At 42.3% G+C, this 24,125-nt stretch overlaps 1 protein-coding gene and 1 long non-coding RNA gene across 2 annotated transcripts; one reads left to right on the forward strand and one right to left on the reverse strand.

The window, feature by feature from the left end:
* The first annotated feature begins 295 nt into the window (after positions 1–295).
* Positions 296–6,105, forward strand: LEPROT (leptin receptor overlapping transcript). Its single transcript, XM_083845719.1, has 4 exons — positions 296–554; positions 678–753; positions 1,322–1,508; positions 2,756–6,105. The coding sequence occupies exons 1-4, from the start codon at positions 311–313 to the stop codon at positions 2,870–2,872; spliced, it is 624 nt and encodes a 207-aa protein (XP_083701845.1). The 5' UTR covers positions 296–310; the 3' UTR covers positions 2,873–6,105.
* Positions 4,668–23,781, reverse strand: LOC310903089. Its single transcript, XR_014587267.1, has 2 exons — positions 15,598–23,781; positions 4,668–15,472 (listed from the first exon to the last, which is right to left on the reverse strand). It is a non-coding gene; the product is annotated as an uncharacterized lncRNA (long non-coding RNA).
* Between the last annotated feature and the right edge of the window lie 344 nt (positions 23,782–24,125).

Consider the following 24,125-nt stretch of genomic DNA (forward strand, 5'->3'; position numbering starts at 1 on the left):
AAGGTGGCTTTTGTGCCAAAGCTTCACCTTTGTATGATGAGGAGCCAAAACCATTAATACTTGAAGAAGCCTGCCCTAAAAGCGACGTGCCCGTCGTGGCGGAACTGGGGGTAAGCTGGGGCCTCCTGTCACGGGTGGGTGCTGCTGGGGGAGGCACAAGGAGACAAGCAGGTAGCTGGGCTGTTTGGGGCAAGACAACAGGTTTTGGAGGGGGCTGTGTGAAGCTCTGCTTGTGTACTTGAGCGGTGCCTGGGCTCCCCTCAGCCGCCTCAGCGCCTGACAGGAGCTGGCGCAGCACCGCCCCGTTACCATGGCGACGGCCGGCTCGCGGCCCGCCCCTTCCCGCCTCCCGCCCCTTAAAGGGCCCGCAGCCCCTTTCCCGAGCCGGGCCGGCGTAGCGCGGGGATCTCCTCCGGGCCGCTTCCGGCCCTTTAAGGCGGCCGCTGACGTGCTGGGGACGGGCGGGGCGGAGTGGCGGCAGGCGGAAGCGGCGGGCGCCACCTCAGCGGGGCCGCGGAGCTGGGCGCCGGCCGGGAACATGGCGGGCATCAAAGGTACCGGGCCCCCCCCCCATCCCCCCCCTCACCCCCCCAGCACCCCTGAGGGAGCGGCGCGGCCCCGCTCCCGGTCACCGACGGTCACCGACGGTAACCAACCGCCGCCTTGTCCCCTTGCAGCTCTCGTGGGGCTGTCGTTCAGCGGAGCCATCGGGCTGACCTTCCTCATGCTGGGCTGCGCCCTGGAGTACTACGGGTGAGCCGCTCCTCCTTCCCTCACGCCTTATTATTATCATTATTATTATTATTATTTAAACACCCCCCCCTCGGGGCTTCTCACAGCCCAGGTGGAGCCAGTGGGAGCGCTCACGGGGCGCGTGTCCCACTCAGGGCGTGCCTTCGTGGCTGGCTCGGTTTTGGGCTGAAATCCCTCAGATTTGGGAAAGCTTCCGCTGCTTCCCGTCCTTCCGCGTCCCGTCCTCCTGCGTCTCCTCTGGGACTGCGGTTTCCGTGAGGTGGCGGCGCGAGTTGAGTCAGCGAGGTGATGCAAACAGAAATAAGCGAGTTTTAGGGCGTGCCAGGGAGGCCCCTGCCCCGTGTGAGGCCATGGGAGCACTGATCCTGCCAGGCAGGGCAGGGGGGTGGAGGGGGGGCCTTTCTGGCAAAAGCTTCTGCTTAAATCACTTTTTTTTAAACCCAGTTTTCCAACCACAAAGTAGGGCAGCAGCCTGTGCAATCGCTTTTTTCTAAACAGAACTTACTTCCCGTTAAAGCGCGCGTCTAATCTGACAACGTATCTTTTTTTTTTTTTTTTCTCTCCCCAGCGTGTACTGGCCGATGTTTGTCTTAATATTTTACTTCATCTGCCCCATTCCCCACTTCATCGCAAAGAGAGTGAGTGACGACAGCGACGCGGCCAGCAGCGCCTGCAGGGAGCTGGCGTATTTCTTCACCACTGGGATTGTGGTCTCCGCCTTTGGGTTTCCCATAATCCTGGCACGGGTCGAAGCGGTGAGTTCGGCTAGTTATCTTATAAGAAACCAGTTACTGAGTATAACCTTTAAGTGTGCCCTTGTTTCTTCCTAAGCCAGGTGAGCCACTTGTGTTGGTAAATCCTTTCAATAATTTCTTGATTGCGATATTTCTAGATTTTGATGAAAACTGTCACTGCTGAAACTTGTGTCTGTGCAGCTTTGTGACCTGAACAAATGACTTACATGACTAAAAAGTTTTTAGATGTTTTCTTCTAGCTTTGCTGTGGTCCACTACAAGATATTGCCTCCTCCTTCATCTCATGCCTTTCTCTGTCATCAGCTTTTCCAGTGCTTCTTACACCACCTTTCTTATTTTTATCTCAGAATGTCTGCTTTGTCCATGTAGGATGCTGAAAACTTGGTGACTGGAGCACATTATCAGTTAAAAGGCCAGCCTGCCAGAACTGCCCTCCTGGTTTTCAGAGCATTTCTCAAGCTCATGCTTTGTCCTCTCAAAGTCTGAGGAAATTCTGTTAACTTTGCTTTGCTTTATGAACTGCTCTTCAGTGGTGAGATTTTTGTCACTTTTATTTCCAAGGCAAAGAACTCTTTTGTCCTGTCTCCCAAACTGCCTAATGAGATTCTTGTGTTTGTATTTTTTTTTTCCCCTTTGGTCTTTCAGTTTTGCCTAAAGCTTTGTCTGCTTAGCTTTTATTTATTTTTAACGCACAATTTCCCAACGCTACGTTTTTGTTCGGTTGTGGACCCGACAATAGGCAGAACCAGAAGTGACCACGAGGGGGAACTCTAATTCATAGCTGTATCTTTTAAGAGTAAATGTCGTTTATTAGAGTAAACTTGGCTAGGCAGATAGTTACAGAAAACTGTTTACCTTTAAGGCCCTGTGCTGTTTTCTGTGCTTGTTCCTGGCATTTATTTGAAAGCCTATCTTTTATTTTCATACGTAGTATTTAAAAGAGAACGCTAATCTAACTGGGTTTTCCTGTGACATAGGTATGTTTTAGTGACTTGTATGGCAAGGTAATCGTTTTGGTCTAGAATATAGCACCATTAGTCTGTCTGTTGAAGTCTTGTGTTAATAATGAGTAGTTGCTAATTAAGTAATTAGTAGTATAAATTGAAGTATTTATAGTTTGTTTTTTCTCTTCATGCTTTTAGCACCTTTCTGTAGTATTTTGTTTAGTTTATCTAATGCATGTAATTAACTGGCCTGTACCTGTCTTATGAGAACTGCTTTGATTGTTTCATTTCCTTGCATTTCAGATCAAATGGGGAGCCTGTGGCCTGGTGCTGGCTGGCAATGCAGTCATTTTCCTTACTATCTTAGGCTTTTTTCTTGTGTTTGGTAGAGGAGATGACTTTAGCTGGGAGCAGTGGTAGGACCTCACCCTGACGCTGGTAACGTTTTGCAGCGTACATCACCGTGTGTAGCCTCTGTGTGTATCTGTGTCTGTATTGCAGCATATGTGTGTGTGCACGCCGGGGCGTACGTGTGTGCATATGCATGTAATGTAGTTTTCCATTATCAGATCATAACGTGCTTTTTAAAATGTCAGCCAAGGGGGAAGGGCCTTTGTGGCAGCTCTCTTAACGTGTTCAGTAAAAGCTGGGATCACCCTTGCAAATTTGTCCGCAAAGAAGTTTGCAAAACGGTTTTACTCATTTGTTTTACTCATTTTTTCAGTATATATGCATTAATTTCTGCTCTAATCAGAGTAGTATCATTGTATGAGATGTTGGTCAGCATGTCTGTGTTTTGTTATTTTTAACCATGTAATCAAAATAGGTCAATAGAAAGATTATCCTACTTACTGTTGTTCAACGTGATTGCCTTTCTACTTTGATTATGGATAAATGAGTACTTGCTTTCCATTTGAGTAATTGTTATTCTAGTTGGTTTTCCTCATAACAAAAAAATAACAAACATAAGTTATGCGAACTCTTTTATTACCTAATGAAAAAAAAAATGGTTAAAAATCCTCCCTTCCATTTATGGTGTTCATTTATAAACTACTCTTTCCCCCCCCTAAAGATACTCTTGATTTGTCCCTCTTCAACTTAATGACTGTAGATGTATTTGGGGAATAATCTAACGCATTTTAATGCTCAGAGCTGACATTACTTCTCTCGAAGGTTCACGGAGGAAGAAACTACTCTCAGGACACTTACAGTCACAACACAGCATACAACTCTATTCCTATGTGTAAAATGCTTAAATCGCAAAGAAGTGAGTGTTCTGCTGGGTAGGACTTATCTCCTCAGTTCTCATTGCTTTTAAAACGTACTTACTCAAACTACTTTTCTTGTCTGTAAGAGAAGATCATTATATTAAAACTATATTTTTCTGATGGCATTATCTTACTAAACATTCACATAAAGTTTACATTTATAAGCGAGATTGTTACTATTTTGTCTTGCTGAATCCTTTGAATTCTGGAAGCGTGTAACTTTACACAAATGCATTCTGATACAACCCTAAGTCTAGAAGACTTTTCAGTAGTCTACAAAGGGATAAAAGAGGAGACACGTAGACACGTTAGTTCATTATTCCGTAGGAAAATGGACATAAGGAGATTCCTGTTCTGTGAAGTAAGAAACTGAATTCCCACGTGGGGTATGTTTTACTGTTGAGTTCTTTAGATTAGCAGATTGCAAGCGAGTATTTTATAATTCATTTTAGCTCACAGCTGACTGCTGTCACCCAGCATTAACTGTAAGGGACCTTGTGCAAAGAGGTAACAGAATCAACTCTACGAGATGTGGCAGCTTCACTGTTGCAATGGTTTCTGCCTACTAAATTGTATGGAACTACTTATGATGCTCTCCAAACTCCCTCGTTACTGGTGTACTGCAAAACGGAGTCCTGTGGATTGCTGCACAGAGCAAAGCTTAACAGGTTAATGAATGTTAACTGAGCACTCTGATACTTGGTCTTTTGTTCACTCTCAGGGCCCTAGGAAAGAAACAAAAACCACAGTATAAAAGTCATTCTGGGGACCAAGTAACACTTGTAGTAGCACTCCAACAGGAATGTGGAGTGTCGTGTTTCAGGAAGGTAAATAATTCTTGTATTTGATTAGATAGAAAGCTGTTAATGATATGCTTTAAATGCAAACTTCAGGTGTGTAGAAGGTGAACACTTCAGTGCTGAGGAATGCCGAGTAGCTCTAGTTCATACTGAAGTGTGCCTTAAGCTGTCATTCTTGTAAAAGAAGAGTTAACAGTAGAGGACAAGTTTTTTTTTTTTTTCTGAAAGTTAATGCTTCCTCACAGATGAAGCAGGAACATGCCTGTAAAGATGCTGGGTGTAAACAAGTTGTCTGCCAGTTTCTTCTTCCTCACTTCAAGTGAAATCTGCTGTGTCCTACTGATTTGTAAAGTACTATTGGGGAAACTATTTGCTCTAGTGATGAGCTGAGTTGTTTAGAGCAAGCATAGTTTCTACGTAGAGGTCCTGCTTTAATTTTTGAAGAAGTCGCTTTTTTCTCCTAAATCACGGCATTTTTCATTCAAGTGGGTAAAGTGAAACCAACAGTAATACACAAACGAAGTGCCTGATTCTACGCAAACCTGAAGTCATTGCGAATCATTCCATTTAACTCCTGTTAAAATACCTGGGCTTGCAGCAGGTTCTTGAGTATTTTCACTCCTCAGAATTTATGGACCGACGGCTGCGATAGAAGTCTGCAGAACTATTCAGTTACCACTGAAATTTTGCTTTTGAGACAGTGGAGTAAAAAGCAGCTGACATTAATTTCTCTTTAAATTAGAGAACAGTTACTGTAGAATCTGTTGGCAAATGGTGTGTGTGTGTGGCAGATACAGGCAGCGAGCATGTGACAATCTGAAGTGAAAAGGAGGACTAGAAATAGTAGTACATGGTTAAGGAGGGGTTGCTTCTTTGACAAATTATGCTGTTGTACTGTATTTACTTTGGATATTACTGTGGTTGGTGGGTACCTCATGAAATGGCAGGTAGATATTGAATGAAGAAAGCGAACGCTTCTCTTTTGATGCAGCTACGTGCACTAATACTTAATGTGAACTTCATGCAGATTTCATCATGGACTTCTGTTTTAAATTGTTTAACTTTTAAAATTAATTTTAACAATGTTTCAACCGTGGAATTCTTCCTCGAACTCCTTAGAAGTAAATTTCCTTGAACGAGTTTTCAGTGTTTAATTGTCAGGGTAAAAAAAATCTCAATGCTAGCTTCACTCAGTCACACAAACCTGGTGCTCTGATGGCCAGTACTGGGCATGCCGTCACTATCTACCAGTAGCAATTTCCTGTGGTTTCTCTGAAATTGTTTTCATACGTGGAAGTGAATATTATGTATCCAAAGTGCCTTAATTACAATACTGTGCTGATTTTGTGAACGCTTATACATGGAAAGATCGTTATTTCATAAGCAGCTGAAAATCTGTTATTGCATTTTTATAAAGCTTCCTCGTCAATTAATCTCATTTCCTGTAACTCAGAATGCAGTGCAGCTTTTGTAACTTTTGTAAACACTATTCTTATTTTTCTGTGATCGCCAGGTTCTCGAGATGAAGTATTAAGACACATCCTACTTTTCTTTTTGTTTTGTCTAATAAAACTGAGTAAACATACCTGGTGTTTAAGTCTTTGTCTTTATCATATTTCAAGAGCTGACAGAAGACTCCCGTGTAAGAGGAAAGATGAGAGAAACAACATATCCAGTGATTTCTTAACGGTACTGCAGCTGTCAGACATGGCCACGGTGGGGAGGTTAATGAGCTCTTCAGATGCCTCTTGTACTGGTGATGTTTCTTAGTGGGTGAAATTGGGTCTTGGAGCGGGTTCTCAGGCACTGTGATCCCTGGGGACTGTCTTGCCAGGTGTTCTCCCACATCTTCACCTCCTTTCTGGAGATGCATAGGATGTGTCTCAGCTACCCGCAGACGTTTTGGTGCCTGGCCCTCCTGATCATTAGGAGGGCATCAAAGCTCTCTTCCCTTCCCACATTTCCTTCCTGCTACTCCTGTAGCTCACTTGGTGGCAATACCGAGTAGGTGACCTCGATCCCACCGCTGCTTGTGAAAATGAAGCCTGCTCAGTTGGTTTAATCCCGGGTGTGAAAGCACCCGCCATCAGGAGGAGGTGGCTGTAGCGTCTGGGTTCTAAATTCTGATATTTTCTTTGCTTTGATTTGAGCATCTAAGCTTTGGAAGAGGTGTGAGTATGCTTGAACTTATAATCAGTTAGTTGATTGAAAATCATTGCCCTGTTTCGCAGAACAAATATTTGGGATTGCTACTCTGTGCTGCCTCACCCAACTCGTAGTCTGCTTGTAGAGTGACTTCAGGCTCTAGATTTTTGAATGGGAGACTTGGTTCCTGAACTCCTTTATTCCATCTAATTTTGGATTTGGCAGTACTCTGATAATATAGGATGTGACTTATTTTTCCTACTCCTCCCACTCTTGTTTTTGTAGCTGCTCAGACAGAGCCGTTTCCTGTCAACTTGTTTAGCTGGGGAGAAAAAAACAAATACGCTTGAGCCTTGAACTGGTTTTACAGTCAATCCAGTCCTCTCAGCTTGTCACTTTCCGAACTGGTTATAACCTTGGATAACTTTCTAAAAATTTAAACAGTCATAAAATGAATCTAAGCTCATCAATACCCCGACATTAACCAAACAAACTTGTCCTAGGAAGCTGCGCAGAGGCTGTTACTGTTAAACTGAAAATTATGTAAAGCTCTAAAATGATCTCTGTAACTCTGATCTTAATTGTTAACGCAGTGTGACTTTTAAGATCCTGCATCATTTACTCTGCGGGGATTGTGTCTGAGCTATGATAATGGATGAAAAGACTATTTCATTAAGCTGGATGCACACCAGGTACTAATGACTAATTGATTTGTTTAAGTGGCCTCTGCAAATACATGACCAGTACGTACTGGAGGGCTGCACAGGGAAGTGTCTCGTGATAAAATACGGAGGGGAGCATTGACTGCTGAGTTGTGATTGAATTTTGAAGATCAGCTGGACACTCAGAGAGAAACGTTTTCTCCTGTGGCCTGGTCCTGTATTTCTCTCTCTCTCTCTTTTTCTTTTCTTTTTTTTTTTTTTCTTTTTTTTTCTTTTTTTAATGTTGAGGTTTATTTTAGCTATGCCTCCCTTTTGGGGATTTACATTCACAAACTGGTTACAGCAGTTTACGCCCTACAGGTAGGGCTTTGGCTGGAGCTACTTTACTTTCTATTCTGGAATTAACGTTTCCTGTACGCTAGTTTGAGATTTTAACAAATATTCTGGATGCTGCTTCTTTCTGCTGGCTGTTTGTAAACGGGCAGTTTGATTGCTCCCTGTTTCCTGTCCCGTGAGGGTGCTCAGTCCTTGTGCGTGTGTACAGACGGCTTCCTGCTGGCCCGCAGCACTTGGGGGCCTTTTGGCCCTCTCTGAAGCAGGTATTGCTGGGCAGGAGATGGGGGTTTATAAATACATACCCCCATTCCTCCATCCCTAAAAAAAAAAAAGTCTTAGATGATAGGAGGAAGATTATTTTCCCAGTGCGACTAAAGCTACGGCTTTGTTTATTGTAGTAATTTATGTTTAATTAACATAATTGTACGTAATTGCGCATTATACAATCTCACTTACAAGCTCACTTTAGAATCTTTGCATATAGGAAAGACTTCTTCCTATGAAGCATGCTTACGGCATTGCTGTCCATTATTAAGGTGAAGAATTTCAATGAAATCACAGAATCTTGGTTGCAGCCGTCCTGGCAGAGGAGGTCTGAAACCCTGACCTTGTCTTTGCTGGCTGTTGTTATAACAGCTGAACTGGAAGGTACCTGTGTTACACTGTATTTTTAATTGCATGTTTTCCTGGGTTATAAAATTAATAAATAAATAAAATTTCCATGCTTATAAAATTAACCCGTCACTTCCATGGAGTTTGAAATAAGCATACTCAAGCTGGATACGGCTGCGGCCATCCATGGCTGTGAATTTTGCTTTTTATCGCTTGCTTTGAGCTGCTCTTTCGACTGTATTGGCAAACTTTCTTTCTCAGCCAACATGAAGAAATGACACCATGCTTGGATGTTTTTGTTTGCTTGAGGATTCGGAGAGAAGTTAAATGGTATTTATCGTGCTCTGCAAAGCATGGGCTGGAAATACGAGGGTTGATCGTGACATTTATATGATTTGCTTACTTCTTGTTTTGACTGTTAAAACCAGGCTTGTGATGTTGTTACTCATTTAATTCCTAAGACTGGTATTTCACAATATAATAGGCTCCTTTGTTACCAGTCTTCCATCAAAAAAAAAAAAAAAGCGGCCTTCACACGACATAAAAACAAAAGCTGCAATAATTGTGACTTACTGGCCACTGATCAAGTTCTCCTTTTTGAAGCTGGTGGGAATTCGCTGTCGGGGTCAGCGGGGCAGGGAAGGAAAGATACAAGAGGCCGAATCCTGTTTGACGCTGCAGCCCCTGAGGGCTGAAGGCAGTCTGTGAGTGCTGGTGAGTCACGCCGTGAAATGGATCGGCCCTCGTGTTTGGTGTCCGTTCCTTCTGGCAGCACCACACAGGGAACGTGGGCAACGGTGGTCACAAAAATCCACGTGCCTGTATTTCCACAGAGGGCTCTTCACTACAGGAGGGAGCTTCACAGCTTGGCCTTGTTGTAACAGCCTTGCTCTGGTGTCACCCTCCCTGGCCGGTCTGTCTTTGTGCTGTTTTTTCTAACAGCATAAATGCTGATGGTTGCAACGAGGGGTTAGGAAGTTTTTAGGACAAGGACATGATAATAAAACAATCTCCCATGTAATAAATTTTGGAAGAGATCTCTGCTCTTAGTTTCATTTGAAAATATTAAAAATGCACAATACTTCTCATGCGTGCATAAAGTAAATTTTACCTTTTGAATCAAACTATACAAAATAATATACCTTAGGCAGTCCAGAGCGTGCTCTCTCTTCTATCCACTCCTTCAAGAAAGCCTGCATTCTTAAAAAAAAAAAAAAAAGTATATATTTTTGCTGTTTAATTAAAACCTACAGCAGGGCACATTAATTTACAAGGTTCTTTAATAGCTAGACACACATTCATTAGAAACAATCATTACAAAATGCACAGCCTTTCTGGTAGAGTCTTATAAGTGAACGAAGTTAACTGGGATTCAGCAAATAGCCTCGGCTCGAGTTCAGATAATTCAACCCCGTGAAGATGCCTAAGGTGCGGTGCAGGTGTCTGCTCCTCTCCTTGCTCAGGACAGGGTCGTTGTCTGCTCTCATGTCTCTTTCCCCGCAGGACCCAGCCCTCCAAAGAAGGCTCAGAAGGTCCCAGGCTCTGTCTCGGCCCCTGCTTGCAGCAGTCCTGGCTCCAGCCCTCCTCGTCCTGCCCCATGGGGCTGCTCGGGGGGCTCCCGGACCCCTCCTCTGAGCCTGCCCTGCATGCAGGCCCTGCTCCACATGTGCCTGTAGCTAGGGTTCGCTAACAAACAAATACAAAACCACCCCAAAGCGACTCTGCCTTTAATTGCTGCTGGCATTTCCCGTTTCTCTGCAGTAAGGGAGTGAACGTTCCCCCCACAGCCAGCGATTGCAGCCAGCTCCTGCTTCTCCGCCCCGGTGGGACCGAGCTCTTGTCAGCTTTGGGAATCCCGAGAAGGCAGCTGAGCCAAGGACGAGCCGCACATCAAAAACACTTACACATGGATTTATGAGTTGTATTAACAAGATGGAAAACAAGGCAAGCAAGTGGCGATTTAGAAAGAATTATGTTGTAAAATACTAATTGGTCCTGGATGTGGATTGATGGCTCTGACTTCCAACTTCCACTTACTCAAACCTTATGTTTAACAGGGAGGGGCTAAAAATACCCAGTGCTCTTTCTGTGAGGATTTTCTCAGATGCACCATCTAAGAAACCATTCTGAGATAGCAATTTCTTTAACCAGAGAAAAACAGGTTGGGTGATTGATTTATCATGAGCTGGAAGAACCCTTCTCTTGCAAGTCACTGAGTTGTGACGATGGTGGTGGATTGTTCGGTAACTAGTGAGAAGGTTCCTGCATGAATAAATGAGGCAATCCTCCTCTTCCTCTTTGATTTGGTGTGAAAAATGGCCCAGGTAGCTTAATTTTAACTTTGCCTTCTGCTTATGCAGGGCGTGCTTCTGATGAGTGATGGAAGTCGTAGTTAGTGACAGCACTGATATCTGTGCATACTTCTTTTTCTCTAATGACAACGATCGTTACACCAACAGACAGAAATAAACACAAAGCCTATGTTTGTGGATCGTTTACCAGCAGGTCCTGAAGTTTCTGATTCCCAGTGAAAGGCTCTGTGTACGTACCTCAAAGGGCAAGCCCATCTTTCTTCCATCTGTGTGTCTGACGTTCGAGTGGCCGTGTTTGTTGCACCCATCTCTGCTGAGTTACGGTGCGAGGCATTATAGGGGACTGGAGCTAATTGTATTCTCAGCACTAAATCTCTTCTGTAATGCGCAGGTAATGAGGAAGTCTGCAGGTAAACTCATTATGAGGATCAGTCAATGTGTGTTTTCCTGTAGCGCTTTTAGTAATCATATTAACTTGATAGCATTTCCCTGGCCTTCTGAAAACTTTTAAATTGCAGAAATGGGCCATTTGTTATTACTGTGTTTTTCCTTGGAGTGTGGGAACAGGATTTAGGCTATTTTGTTCCCTTTTAAACATCAAAAAATCCTACCCAAAACCAAACCTTCTGAAGTGAGTTTTTATTAATCACAGAATCATGTTCATTAGGCTTTTTTTTAATTTTTTCTTTCTCTCCTTAACCCGTGTACAAAGAAAGTGGAGTGGCAGAAATGCAAAGTGGCAAGGTGGAGGAAAAGGCCACCGGTGCTTGGCCGGGGTTATCCTCGGGTGCCGCGGTGTTGGCCATTCCTATGTCCTGCAGCCAGACCTGGGACGGAGTGGGGCTGCATGAAATGTGACCTTTCCGAAGGTAAACCTGTCTGAGCTACATAATCAAATTCGACCTGTGTTTGACACATGTCAAGTGGAGACCTTTGGACTAAAATACCTAATCAATAAAGGAGAATCTTGATGACTGGGGATATCTATACGCATTATTTCTGCCCCAGTGGGATCCATCTGCTTGTTGTTCATTCTTCTTCCCATACTTGGCCCATCCTAGCCCCTTTTTCCCTCCTTCCCACCACACAAAGTTTCTATACCCTTGCCGTTCTTTTCTCATGCTGCTTTTTCATGCTGCTCCTTTTTTCTCACCCTTTATTATTTCTGTAGAAAACAAGTCATGCGGAATGTCAACATCTCAGCATAGAAAGAGCTCCACCCATTTCCCATTTTTTTCACTCTGTTCTTCTGATTTCCTTCCAAAACTATTGGCTACTAATGCTGGCAAAGTCCCTGATGTTTTGAAATTGTCACATCTGGCTCTGAAAAGTTACTGAGACAGAAATGTCTTCACTGCTGAACATAATGTCTCAGCAACCCAGTACATCTGGTTTTGAGATGCTGCTTCCTAATAGGTCTTGACCGCAGTGCATCTTAATGTGCATAAAAGACTGCCAGATTTTGGAGTCTGAGGCCTAGGTCCCAAAGGGTAGATGCCAAGTTCCCACTAAAATTAGTGCCTAAAGATGTGGTTTAGAGCAATGTTGGAAAGCTAGTAGCTTAAAACTGGACATGGTATAGTAGGACTTTGCTCAATATTTGAGTAAAATAATCATATTTTTAGAGTTTTTTTTGTTGCAGCTACTTTGGGACAAATTACACAATTTTCTAGAAGTTAGGAGAAAAAAGCATATCCTCTGTACCCACTCAGTTATGAAGCAGATCTAAACATGAATACACTGAACAAGATTTGAGGGCTGCGATAACTTGACAAAGGGCAGCCGCCAAAAAGCTGCACAAAATCAATTAATAGTGGCTTGACAAACCATGCAAAATATCAGCTATTGCTGAGCTGGGACCTTCTTCTTGGCATCATAAAACGATCTGTGGCTATTCCCAGGGTTTAAACTGAATTCTAGAGGCAATCACGATCGGTAGTAGGTGTTATGTCATGAGCGCAATGCGCTTACTGCTGTGATCTGTTCCATTTACTTTTGGCCCTGACACTGCGAAGCAACGCACCCATTCCAAAAGCAGGGCAATTAAATCTTTTCCATGTAAAGCATATTGCAGGAATACAATGACTGTATTTCCATATATAATCCCCATATAATTTCCATATAATCCTGGTCCCCAGCAATACTCAATAACTGTGGCTGAAAAAGTTCTGGATTAAGGCAGTGTGATTTAACACACAACACTAGGAGTATTTTGAAGGAACTTTAAAAGTCAGGTCACCACAGAGTACCTAATTCCTCAGCAAGGCTTCTTATAGGGAGGAAGTTAGTTAATGTGAACTCGGGTTGCATCACTGAATTTGAAGTAGTAAGATAGACTTGCAGCGTTGCAGAGCCTCAGTCACAGTTTAAATTGGCACTGCCTCTAACTTCACAGGAATGAAAGAGAAAAGCACATCTTTCTACCTTGTCAGCTACTGGCAGAAAAAAAAAAAAGTTGTTAAAATTAAAAAGTAATGTTTTTTTAGGACATTTCACCAAATATGTAATATTGAGTAGTAACCGGACTACAAATGAAAGGGAAGATGAAACAGTAGAAGGTACTTGCATGGCCTTAATTTACGTGGCAATTGACAACAACCACAATCTGCAATGATTTATAAGTGCCTTACACCGCTCACCCTTGAGACAGAAAAATGGGATTCCCACGTTATTTAAGGGGAGTGCAATCCCTCTCAAAATATGAGAGTCTGGGGTACACTACTGAGTACTGAAAATCTTAAGACTAGGCAGCACCGAACTCGACTGAGAAGGGAGGATGAGCCTCTTTGGATCTTCACATAACAGAAAGGAAACTCAGATGTGTTAAATCACACTGCCTTAATCCAGAACTTTTTCAGCCACTGTTATTGACTATTGCTGGGGACCAGACCTGGGGACCAGATAGCAGTCGTCGGTACTGTGCAGCACCCCATCTGGGGCTGCGATGTAGGAGCAGCTAAGTCTTACTTGCTGTTAATGGTCCTCTTGCTCAAGCTGCTATTTAAAACTCTGATTTGATATTGCTGATCGGCTGAGACTAGTACTCACCGTGATGGGCAAGGAATGAGCCTTTCTTAAAGGAAATCGCTTGCCCCGCGGATATGGTGCTCTAACAGACACGGACATGAAGAATTGCCAATATTAGCAATGAATACCTCCTGATGGGCCGAGACCAGTTCCGGAGATGTGCTTACGATCAAGTCTGAATCAAATCTACACAAAGGTGGTGCAAGCAGCAGAGAACTAAACTGCCAAGTCCGTATGGCCAGCGTGACACCACGAAATCTGCGGGCTGAGCCCACCACCGGCCCGTTCCTCTGCGGCTGTGCTTAAGGCAGGAGGCTCGGCTCGCAGTGACCCGGTGACGTGCCCCCCAGCACGCACGACTTGCGTGGCCAACGCCGGCCTTTCGGGCTCTGCTCAAGCTGACCTGGCAGTGGGCAAGCAGAGCTATGAACCCCGCTTTGTAAACCTTGTAAGCCTGGCTGCTTCGGGAGAGAGGAAATCACTCCTCGGGATGACACAGAATATTGAATGCCTCGCTGCGTGTGTACAGATACAGGAATGCATTTGTAAAGGAGAAGCTAAATATTTAGTCTTTACTTTTTAACAGCATTTCTAGTTTTTTTTTTTAATATATATTGATTAAATTGTCATTTACTTGCAGAAATTAATTTCCCCTAATGACCAGGTGCAACTCCCACAGGACGATAGGGTCACTGGGTGCTTCAGGTTGGAAGGAACCTCAGGAGGTCCGTACAACAACCTGCCCAGAGCAGAGCCAGCTATGAGATGAGACCCGGTCGCTCAGGCCTTACCCATTCTGGTCCTGAGAACCTCCAAGGACTGAGACTGCGCAAACACTGGGCAGCCTGCTCCATTGCCTGATGCTCCTCCTGGGGAAAAAGCTTTTATTTCTGTTGGCTCTGAACCCTGGCTTGTTTCAGTTTATGCCTGCAGTCTCTTGTCTTCTGATCATGCACGCAGTGAAGAGCCTGGCTCTGTCTTCTTGATAACCTCCACCCTGGTATGTGTGCACTACTCACCAATTCGTGAACAAGGGTGGCACTGATGTGTCCAGAAGATTACATTTTTCCTGCTAAAATGGCAGCAGTCTGTAAGTATTTTTAGTATTGTTTGTACATTTGCTTCAGACACTCCTACTTCATAAACTGGGAGATAGTTAAGAGAAGTAACACGGAACTTTAAAAGCACAAGAAAAGAAAAATCCAGAAACCTGATGTATCTATTGACTTGAATTATTAATGTGTGAAAAAAGCATGATGCGCAAGTGGGCAATTTGTCGCGTATGAATCAAACGTTTTAACACTCCTCTCATGAATAATTTTCAAGGTTTTTATTATCCTCAGACACTTATCAGTTTTGTGTAATTTCTATCTATATGACTCACAGAATTACTTCATCCTCTGTAACTATTTTCTTGCCTGAAAAGCTTCCATATAAGATGGCAATAGCTGTTTATACCACAATCTACATCTATTTAGGCCTCTCTCCAATTTTTTCTCCCGCTATGAGGAACGAAGTGTTCAAATGCACACATTTCTGTAAGCGCCCAGAGCATGCCATTGAGTATTAATATTCTGAGCACAACGATTCTTACATTAGCCTCTTCCCTTTGCTTCTGTGCGTTTCCATCAGGCGTTTAGTAACGTCCCGCTAGATTCAGTAAGGACTGCGGTGTCGGTCGCGGGATGCTGACATCCTTCAGGCGTGCTGGGGGAGTGATAGTGAGAGGCCAAACAGTTCTAAATCGAAGCTCTGTTGAATATTAGCATCAGGTTTTCATCTGCTTCTTGGTATCCTTCTGTTTCCTGTATGCTTTTTGGGATGGGGAGCATCCACTCATCGTGCATTCCTGGAGAATCTGAAACATGAAGTTTGTTGCAGGTTTAAGGTTAATGCAGCTCCTGCAGGGTGAGGTAGTTTTCCAATAATATTCAGTTTAACCCCAAAGAGAGAATTCATTAACTAGTTGTTAGTAATTTTTACCTGGATTTTTTTTCTCAGAGAAGCATTTACACCCTTTTAGGTTCTTGCACAGTGTCAGAGAAGGAGGTGACTTCTCTTCTTTCCTGTAAAGACACGTATTTGGGATCTCACTTCTCATTTTCCCCATGGACATTTAATAGCATGTTACCAGGGCACTCTGAGATAAGTTCTCTGCTGACAGGGCAGTTCCACTATTCACAGACGAACTGGTCTTCTCCTGCCATCATGTGAGAAAGAGATACGAGTTTTATACTGATTTTTTTTTTCAATTTTTTATTTTTTAAAGAGATCAATTTGCACTACACAGAGCTGCTCACAAGGTTCTCTTGACGCTAGCATAAAGTGTCTGAGGGTGAGTCAGGGTTTTGAGATCGGTGCCCTGCTGCCAGCATCTCTGCAGTTATATGTGATTCATTCCTGTATGCCCCCGAGGTGAATCACCGTCAGTAAGGCTCCGACAGCTCACCCTGAACGATTCCCTCCTGGAAGGGGAGCCTGGGTGCTCAGCTGGCTGCCTTTGTTCCTCAGGTTCAAAGCAACAGTTTAACTTCTGTTCCTAGAACAAAATAAATAGCAGGAAGGAGCCATTCGGCTCTAAATTAAAAAGGTGCGTCTCTAGGATTACCTTTACTAGATTAGTATGGTTACGCTTGCATCAGCCTGGGGAGGAAATTTGAGCACACAGCTGCTAGGGGTTTCCAACAAAGGAGGAACATGCATTTAATTATACATTTGATTATACATTTAATTATCTGGTTGTGTTTTATTGTGGTATGCTCAGTAAGTTTTAATGTCTATTCAATTATCCTTTCGTATGGTTATAATAAGCCTTTTTTGTTTTATTTTTATTCTAAAATCTTAGTTTTTTAGTGTATTTGATGCCAATTTATTGTACCAGTCAAGGTATATGACTGTAGTACCTGTACAGCTGTGGAAAATATGAACCTTTCAGAGAAGGGAACATTTTTTTGTACAGAATATGTTTAATCTCTACCTGCTGCAATTTAAAATTTGCAGTGTGGATTGCAGAGAGCATTTCTGTAGGTGTCCAAAAGTGAAGTCTAATTCTCTTTGTGGTCTTAATGCAGTAGCAAGATGTTGGTTGGTTGATTAGACTTGGGTGCTGGTGAGGAGGTCCAGGGAGATTAAATGCAAATTAAATTCAGCAACAAGAATATCCCTGGAGGGAAACACTGTGAAGGCAGTGCCCATCTTTGCATCAACTTAACAATAAAGCTAGACTTTTCATTTCTGGTGGCCATTAAATGGCTTAGAAAAACTTCAGACACGCACACATACGCATGATTTGTTTTTACATAGCATAAGAGTGTTTGATTTTCTACAGCAGTCCCATAGTCAGTCTCTTTCACCTGGCTAAAAATAAATTGGTTAATCCAGCATGAATAAATTAGATGAATTAGAAAGGGGGGGGAAAAATGACAAAACCCATGCTATACACCCAGAAGAAGCTCACTTGTGCTCAGGACTGACAAATTTAACCTGGGAGAACTGGTGCTGAATTTCTAACACTTTTTCTAGCTCTTTCAGATGCATACGTGCTAAATTTGCATGAAGTTACTAAGGTTCAACATCCAGATTTCTGCATCTTTATTCAGAACTGTAAGCCTCAGAAAAGGATTTATGTTTAGACTTGTTGTGTTGGCACCCTCCTCTTACTGTTGGGGGAGATGGTTGGACCATTTTTCCTCAGCAGTAGAGGAAAATAGCGTATTTTTTTTTTTTGGTTGTTGTACTATCTGGCAGGAAGATTAGCATTACAATAGGTATCTGTATGGATGTAAGATGGTACAGGAGATTAGTCACTTTTTGTTCGTGAGAAGTCAGGGTACTGTCATTGTCCGCCGACACAAAGGCTACATGACTCTATCCAGCATGACTGGTGGAAGGGAAAGAATTGGTTTAATGCTTCATTATTTAAATAAATAAAGAAACCTTCAAGGCTAAATAACATTTTTTTTTCTGTCTGAAACTTTACATACAGTTACATATTTCTTGCTCTCAGTCAATTGCACGTGGATTTCTGAAGTCTTCTCAAGTGCTTTACAAAACATTTGGGACTTGGTATTTCATGGTATTTTGTTGTTGCTCAATGTGTAACTCTTTGAAAGGCTGCTGGACCTTTGCTCTTTTTATAGTGCTTCAAGGGAGAAAGTCTGAGGTGAAATGTGGAGGCTGAGAGAAAATAAATTTCACTGCGGTTTGCATTTATAAAGACATTCTCCAAAAACTGTTCCACTTCCACGAAGGGTGAAGCCCTAAGAAGAGGGGATGCTGTGGTGACACTGGAAAACATTGTCTTTGGTCACAGGCCTGCCAAACCAAGGGGTTTTCCTTCAAATTCAGACTCAGAGTGGACGATGGCACAGGCCCAATGGTTAAGAATAAACTCAGAGCATGGAAAAGGTGCAGGAGCTAGGGAGCCTCCTGAAGATACGGTTATAGGAGCAAAAGAGGAAAATCACGGGGCAGCTGGCTGAACATCCTGGATGTCTGTGTGCAAATGCATAAAGTGTGGAGAAAAAGGAGAAACTGAAAATTTTTGTATTGAGTCAAAGTGATAACTGCACTGGTAAAGTAGATCATTTGTGGGGTAATTCAGACATGGAAGAAAAGACTTGTTCGGAGAGGTCGGAAGGCACAGGAGGAATGAAGGTCTTTACCAAAAGGATACGATTTTTGCTGAGATCCAGCATATGTGGGAGGTGAAGTAACTGGAAGTATTTGGGCAAAGATGTAAAGAAAAGATCAAGGCAAGGGTTTATTGTATGCTGCAAAGGAAGTCAGGTGGGCAAGGAGCTTTTTAACTAGAGCTGGTTAACATCTTGAGAAAATACTCTTCCAGATTGAGACTGAGAGAGAGGAATTAACCAGTTGAGAATATGAAAATGTAAGGACACAGTAGAACACAGACAAAACTATTTGGGAAAGAAGACTCCAATAAGATCAGTTATGGTGAATATCAAATGGCAATTAAGTCTAACATGTGGAGTTTTCCAGGGGAGTTGGCATTTTCTTGAAAAAATATATGTGAAAGTAAACATCATCAGCTTCAAAGTGAATTAAAGGCGGCAAAGTTAGTAGGGGAGCAAATATTTTGAATTTAATGTGAAACCTTTGTTACAATAGAAAGTTGTGTTACATCACTACAGAGGACTTGTGAAAGAATAACACAAACATGTAGGGGTAAATCTGAAAGATAAATAGAAAACAGATTGGACCAAATGGCTCCATTAGGGTCAGCAAGAAAATGTTTTTGGTAATGAGAAGAATTCCTGCAGATAAGGAAAGCTTATAACATAATAGTATACTATCTTCAGTGATGTTTTTGATACTCATGTGACTTCCTCCTAAGCAAGCTAGGGAAGTCGAGCTTACATTAAACCATAGAATCACAGAACAATTTGGGTTAAAGATCATCTGCATCTAGTCCAACCCCCCTGCTATGGGCAGGGACATCTTTCTATAAAGTGCTCAGATGAAAAGAAAGGGACTTTCAAAACCAAACAAGAACAGAACAAACCCTCAGCCAGCAATTCAGACTGATGGACTTCAGGTAGGATGGTTGTTCAGGGGTGCACCTGAAGCCTAAAACTGTCTGATATTTTCAGTAAGTACTTGAATAGTTGAAAAGTGTATGCATATTAAATCGTCGGACAACAAAATGCTAGGAACAGTTGCAAACACTTTAGCGAACCGGATTAGAATTAAAAGTGATCTTGACAAATTGCTGAAATGATCTGAAATAAATAGGCTGTAATTCAATAAAGACGAGTGCAAGGTACTTAGAAATAATCAACTGCACAAACAAAAGTTCTGCAGGAAGGATCTGAGGCTTAGGGAGACATGCAAACCAAGCCTGAGTCAACATAGGTACACAGCTGGGAGGGAAGAAAAGCAAACACCCACATGGGATGAGTAAACAGGGTTGTCTTGTGTAAAACGTGAGATGATCCTTTCCCTTTACATAGCAATTGCTGAAACTTCAGCTGGAGTTCTGGCTCCAACTTTGGACATCGCCCTTTAGAAAAGAGAGCAGCAGGAATGAGACCAGAGGAGACCTGTAAGCCTCAGCAGGTCTCCTGAAAAGGTGATCTGTGAGGAAAGGCTGAAGGAAGTGGAGCTGGTTAGTTTACACGGCAGAAGATCAGTATGAGACAATAACATATCTAACATACATAAAGGGACTTCTTAAAGGAGGATTACATCTGCTGTCTTTCCCAAATATATGAAAAAAGTAAGAGGATTACGCTGCAGGAAGATTTAGCTTAGATGTTAAGAAAGAAAAAAAAACTTTAAAAATAACTATGCACTAGCATAGGCTACGTAGGGATTTTTTTTTCCTTTCACTGAACACCAGTGGTATATGGCAAAGTGAAATAAAATTTACTCAATCAAACATTTGTCTTGAGATGTCTCAACCTAAACAGAATATTATTTCCACGTGGGCCTGTCGTGTATCTCACCCAGCAGGGATGTGGCAGATTAGCTGGCTTGTGACACTTTTTGCTTGCGCTACGGAAGTCCAGGATACAAAAGCTTCGTCAGTTTCCCAGCCTCTGAACAGAAATTGCATGTAGTCAGATTTCCGAAACTGTCACATCAGAATACAGAAATATTTTAAAAATAGAATATATATTCAATTAGAGATGGTGATTCTTTTAACGAGGAGAGAGATTGGCTTCTGCTGCTTTGAGGAAATGGATCATGAATTACCGAAAGGCAATAAATAAATTAAAGCCAGTCTGTAGGTTTGTGTTTACGGCCATGGTGGAGCTGTTTACACAATCCAATAGATGGTATGATGAGACAGTCGAGTCTATTTACCGAGAAGAGCTTGCAGTAGCTAAATCAAAATATTTTTCTTCGTAGCTTATGAAACAGATTTTTTTTTTCATTTGTTTTAAAATAATACTGCTAAAAATAAAAAATGTCATAAAAACCTCTGCTGCACGTATCTGGGACTTATCAGCCTCTGGTACCTTGGCTCTAAACTCTTGCTGTCTTTTCCAAGAAAAAGGGTAAGCACGTATTTTCTAGCTGTGTTCAGTCGTCACTTTAAGTTCCTTGATATAACGGAGAGGGGTACCAAGGGCTACAAAATGGGGGTGAAATAGGTAAACTCCCAAGGAACTCTCATTGGTAGCAACGAAACCTGAGGCTAAGACAGTCTGTCTAGATTATTTTATCCAATTTTCTTGGAGGTACAAAGCTGTATAATTATTCTTTTCATTAACTTATTAAACCCTCACTTAAACTGTTCCTTTTCTGTCCTGTTTTTCTGACTAGAGGTTGTTCCAGAAATGAGTATCCTTCTACTGACCAAGACTCAGATTTTAATAACAGGCCTAAATGTTTTTGAGGCAGGTTTGTTCCCATCAGATTTCATGCCAGTAGTGTCCTTGTAATTCCTTCTGCTTGGGAGTTGCTCCCCAGCTCTCGCCCCTCTCCCCCAGTTTGTTATAAAGTCCGTATGCTTAAGAAATCAGATCTTATCACGCTCTCCTCTTTTGTACAGAAGCACTATGTATTTGCTCTTGACTCTTACAGTACTACTTCTTAACAAATTTGGTTTAAGTACCAGTGCCTGGGACTTGCAATTTCATGTGCTATTTTTTCATAATTCCGTTTGCATGTATTAACCCTTTCAGCATTCTCCCTGCTGCAGCTATAGTAACTTTAGTTTCCTTACCCTCTTGTTATCCTTCCTGCTACTGTGGTCAACATAGTTATCTTTACAGCAAACTAAGGAGATTCTGCATTCAGTGTGGGGTTATAGCAAATTTGTAATCTCTACTTCTGCTATTTGTTTTAAGGTTGTTATCTTTAATCTGTAACCTAATCTCTACTTTTGCTGTTTGTCCTAGTATTTTTTTTCCGAGCCTCATTTGTGATAACTTTAGTGACTTCTGGCATGGACTATAGTTAGAGACAAAGTACTCTTGGTGCATATTCGACTGTGTGCCTGATCCGAACTGGAAATTCACGTGCATAACTGGGCCCATAGCTATGCATTAGAAGAAAGAACACACACATAAAAAGATCTTTTATCTCACTTAGTAACTGGACTTTTAACTTCTGCGTAAAGGTAGATTCTAAGCTATAAACTGTATAGCTTCTGGAGAAGTACAGATTACTACAGCGTGCTCACTGCTCATTTTAGAACCATTTTGTATAACCTGGGGATGTTTTTCATTTTTCCAACTTCAGACCTGGTCTTTATAAATTTAATAGTTGAAAAACTCACAAGGTCAGGATTTAAATTTAATTTCAGTTATTAATTTTCACCGTCAATTTCTTCACTATGACTCAGGATTTGTAAGTTGCAGAAGAGTAGTATAGTAAAGAAGAAATTAAAGTAGTCTCTCTGCGTCTAGGTGGTTCACAGAAATGTAATTAAAAAAAATAATGGGAAATAATTATCTGTCTTCCAACTGGTTCATAACTGTGTTAAAGCCTATTGCTTTTTTTTTTTTTTTTAAACATATTATCTTTGACAATTTTGTGATGCAGAAATCAATTCCAGCTGGAAATTTAGGTGTTTAAGGAAACCAACCTCCATTGATTAATATCAAAATTCTAAACAGAAAATAAATTCTGCAGAGTTTTTTCTGGAGAGTAAATTCAGATTACATTTCAGAACAAATTGCTTCAGACCAGCGAGTCCTCTGTAGACAGCGAATGTTAGTCATGCTCAGCTGTGGTGTGTGCCCACAAGGCAGTTTCAGTGAAGAGGGATGCATGTAGGGTAAGGTGGAACCTGGAAGAACAGAGGTCTTCAGGATCATCTCCTTCTGAAGGTTTCACTGCAGTGCATGCAAAAGTAATGATCCAAGTTTTCTATCTGCAAATACGAGTGATTGGATTGGCAAATTGGTCAGAAATGATCGCTTGTTACATGAAAAGAGGAACAGACTTCTCTACGTATCTTCCTGTATGTAAAAACACCACGTTTTCTGATTTTCTGTACAGATCACTGCGTTTGGGCTGTGGTATTTGTTGGTGGTGGTGGTGTCTTTTTTTTTTTTTAATGGTGCATATGACTGGGTTGCCCTCTAAGGAGGATCTATATGTACCACAGATGTTACTTTAGAATTATTCATGTATATCTTATGTACATGTATATCTTATGTACGTACATGAACTGCATGTACAATTTTGTGAATATAACCAATGCAGCTTAAAGATGATAGATTAAGCTATCTTCCTTTCTAAGATATTTAGAAAAAAAAATGAAGACACAGGGATAGTAAGTTTTTGTAAATAAAGCTCTGATTTTTGTCCTTAAACAATCTTAGGACAAATTACTATTTAAAAATCAATAAAATTCAAATGATCCATAATACTGCAGGTTAAGTCATCACCGCACTGAAGTTGATGGCAAAGCATTTATGATTTTGAGCAACATTACATGCTGTCTTGGGTAAATAAATTTTTGTTGGTTTTAATAAGAGACACTTTATAAATAACTGTTCTTTTAAAACAATCATCTACAGATGGGCTATTTTGTAAATTTCTTGTATCTGTCTTATTTGAGGTTTTAAGATCACATTTCTTGATCAAAATCATATTCTTACATCAATGCATGTGGTGAACACTGTGGTGTTCACACTTTTGGATTCAAATAGTTAAATATAACAAATTGCTTATGTCGAATGTTCACATACACCTTGGAAGTCTCTGGCTAGCTAGTAATACTAACATTTTCACAACTTTTACAGGATTTTCAGGACTAACCTCTGGTACCTTCACTCACTTTTAGGTATGTAATTCAACAAACAGACAAAACTGAACTGGACAGCACTGCTTGCAGTTATATGCCAGTTAGACGCAGTGTATCTGAGTCAGATTTTTTAGGGCACTAAATAATCTTTGTCCTCCTGACGAGTATGTTTGTGTCAGGATCAGTACTTCACAACATTTATGCCTATCATTTTGTGAGAATTCAGAGAACCTTGGGAAGCACATTAAACAGGCGAAATGTTCAGAAAGCGCTGCCTGTGCTTGTGGCCGCTGTCACCCCTTACATCTGCTGAGCACAGCCCCTGCTGCGAGATGCACCGAGATTAACCGAGCGTTCATTAAGCTCCCAGCAAACGTTTCCGTGGCTTCAGGCAGCGCTGGTCGTTCCCCGAAGGTTCCCTGTTCACGTAAAAAGGAGGAAAAAGAAAAGAAGTAAGAACCGCCCTTAACTTTCCTTAGTACCCGTGCCGCGTGGAGCCGCTATGACAGGAGTTTGTCAGCCTCCCCCCGGCCGCGCTGCCCTTCCCCGGCAGCGGCGGGCGCTGCCTCCGTGGGCTGAAGACCCCCGGCCTCCCGCGGGCTGTGTGGGGCTCAAACTTTCCCTCGGGCCCCCGCCATCGTAGGAAAATTCAGCTGAAAAGCCCGGGGGAAAACCCCGGTCCCGCTCCGCCCCGCGCTGACGGGGCCCCTCCGACATCTTGTCCCTGAGGCGAGGCGGCGGGGCCGGGGCCGGGGCCGGGGCCGGGGCGGGCCGGGAGGGGGGAGCC

Source organism: Anser anser (assembly GCF_964211835.1).
Source record: "Anser anser genome assembly, chromosome: 8".
Classification (NCBI taxonomy): Eukaryota; Metazoa; Chordata; class Aves; order Anseriformes; family Anatidae; genus Anser; species Anser anser.

What these genes read in the sequence shown, in the direction of transcription:
- LEPROT (XM_083845719.1), top strand. Translation starts at nt 311, where the DNA reads ATGGCGACGGCCGGCTCGCGGCCCGCCCCTTCCCGCCTCCCGCCCCTT. An exon ending in GAACATGGCGGGCATCAAAG is followed by an intron (nt 555 to 677) that starts GTACCGGGCCCC and finishes GTCCCCTTGCAG; the next exon opens with CTCTCGTGGGGCTGTCGTTC. An exon ending in TGCGCCCTGGAGTACTACGG is followed by an intron (nt 754 to 1,321) that starts GTGAGCCGCTCC and finishes TTCTCTCCCCAG; the next exon opens with CGTGTACTGGCCGATGTTTG.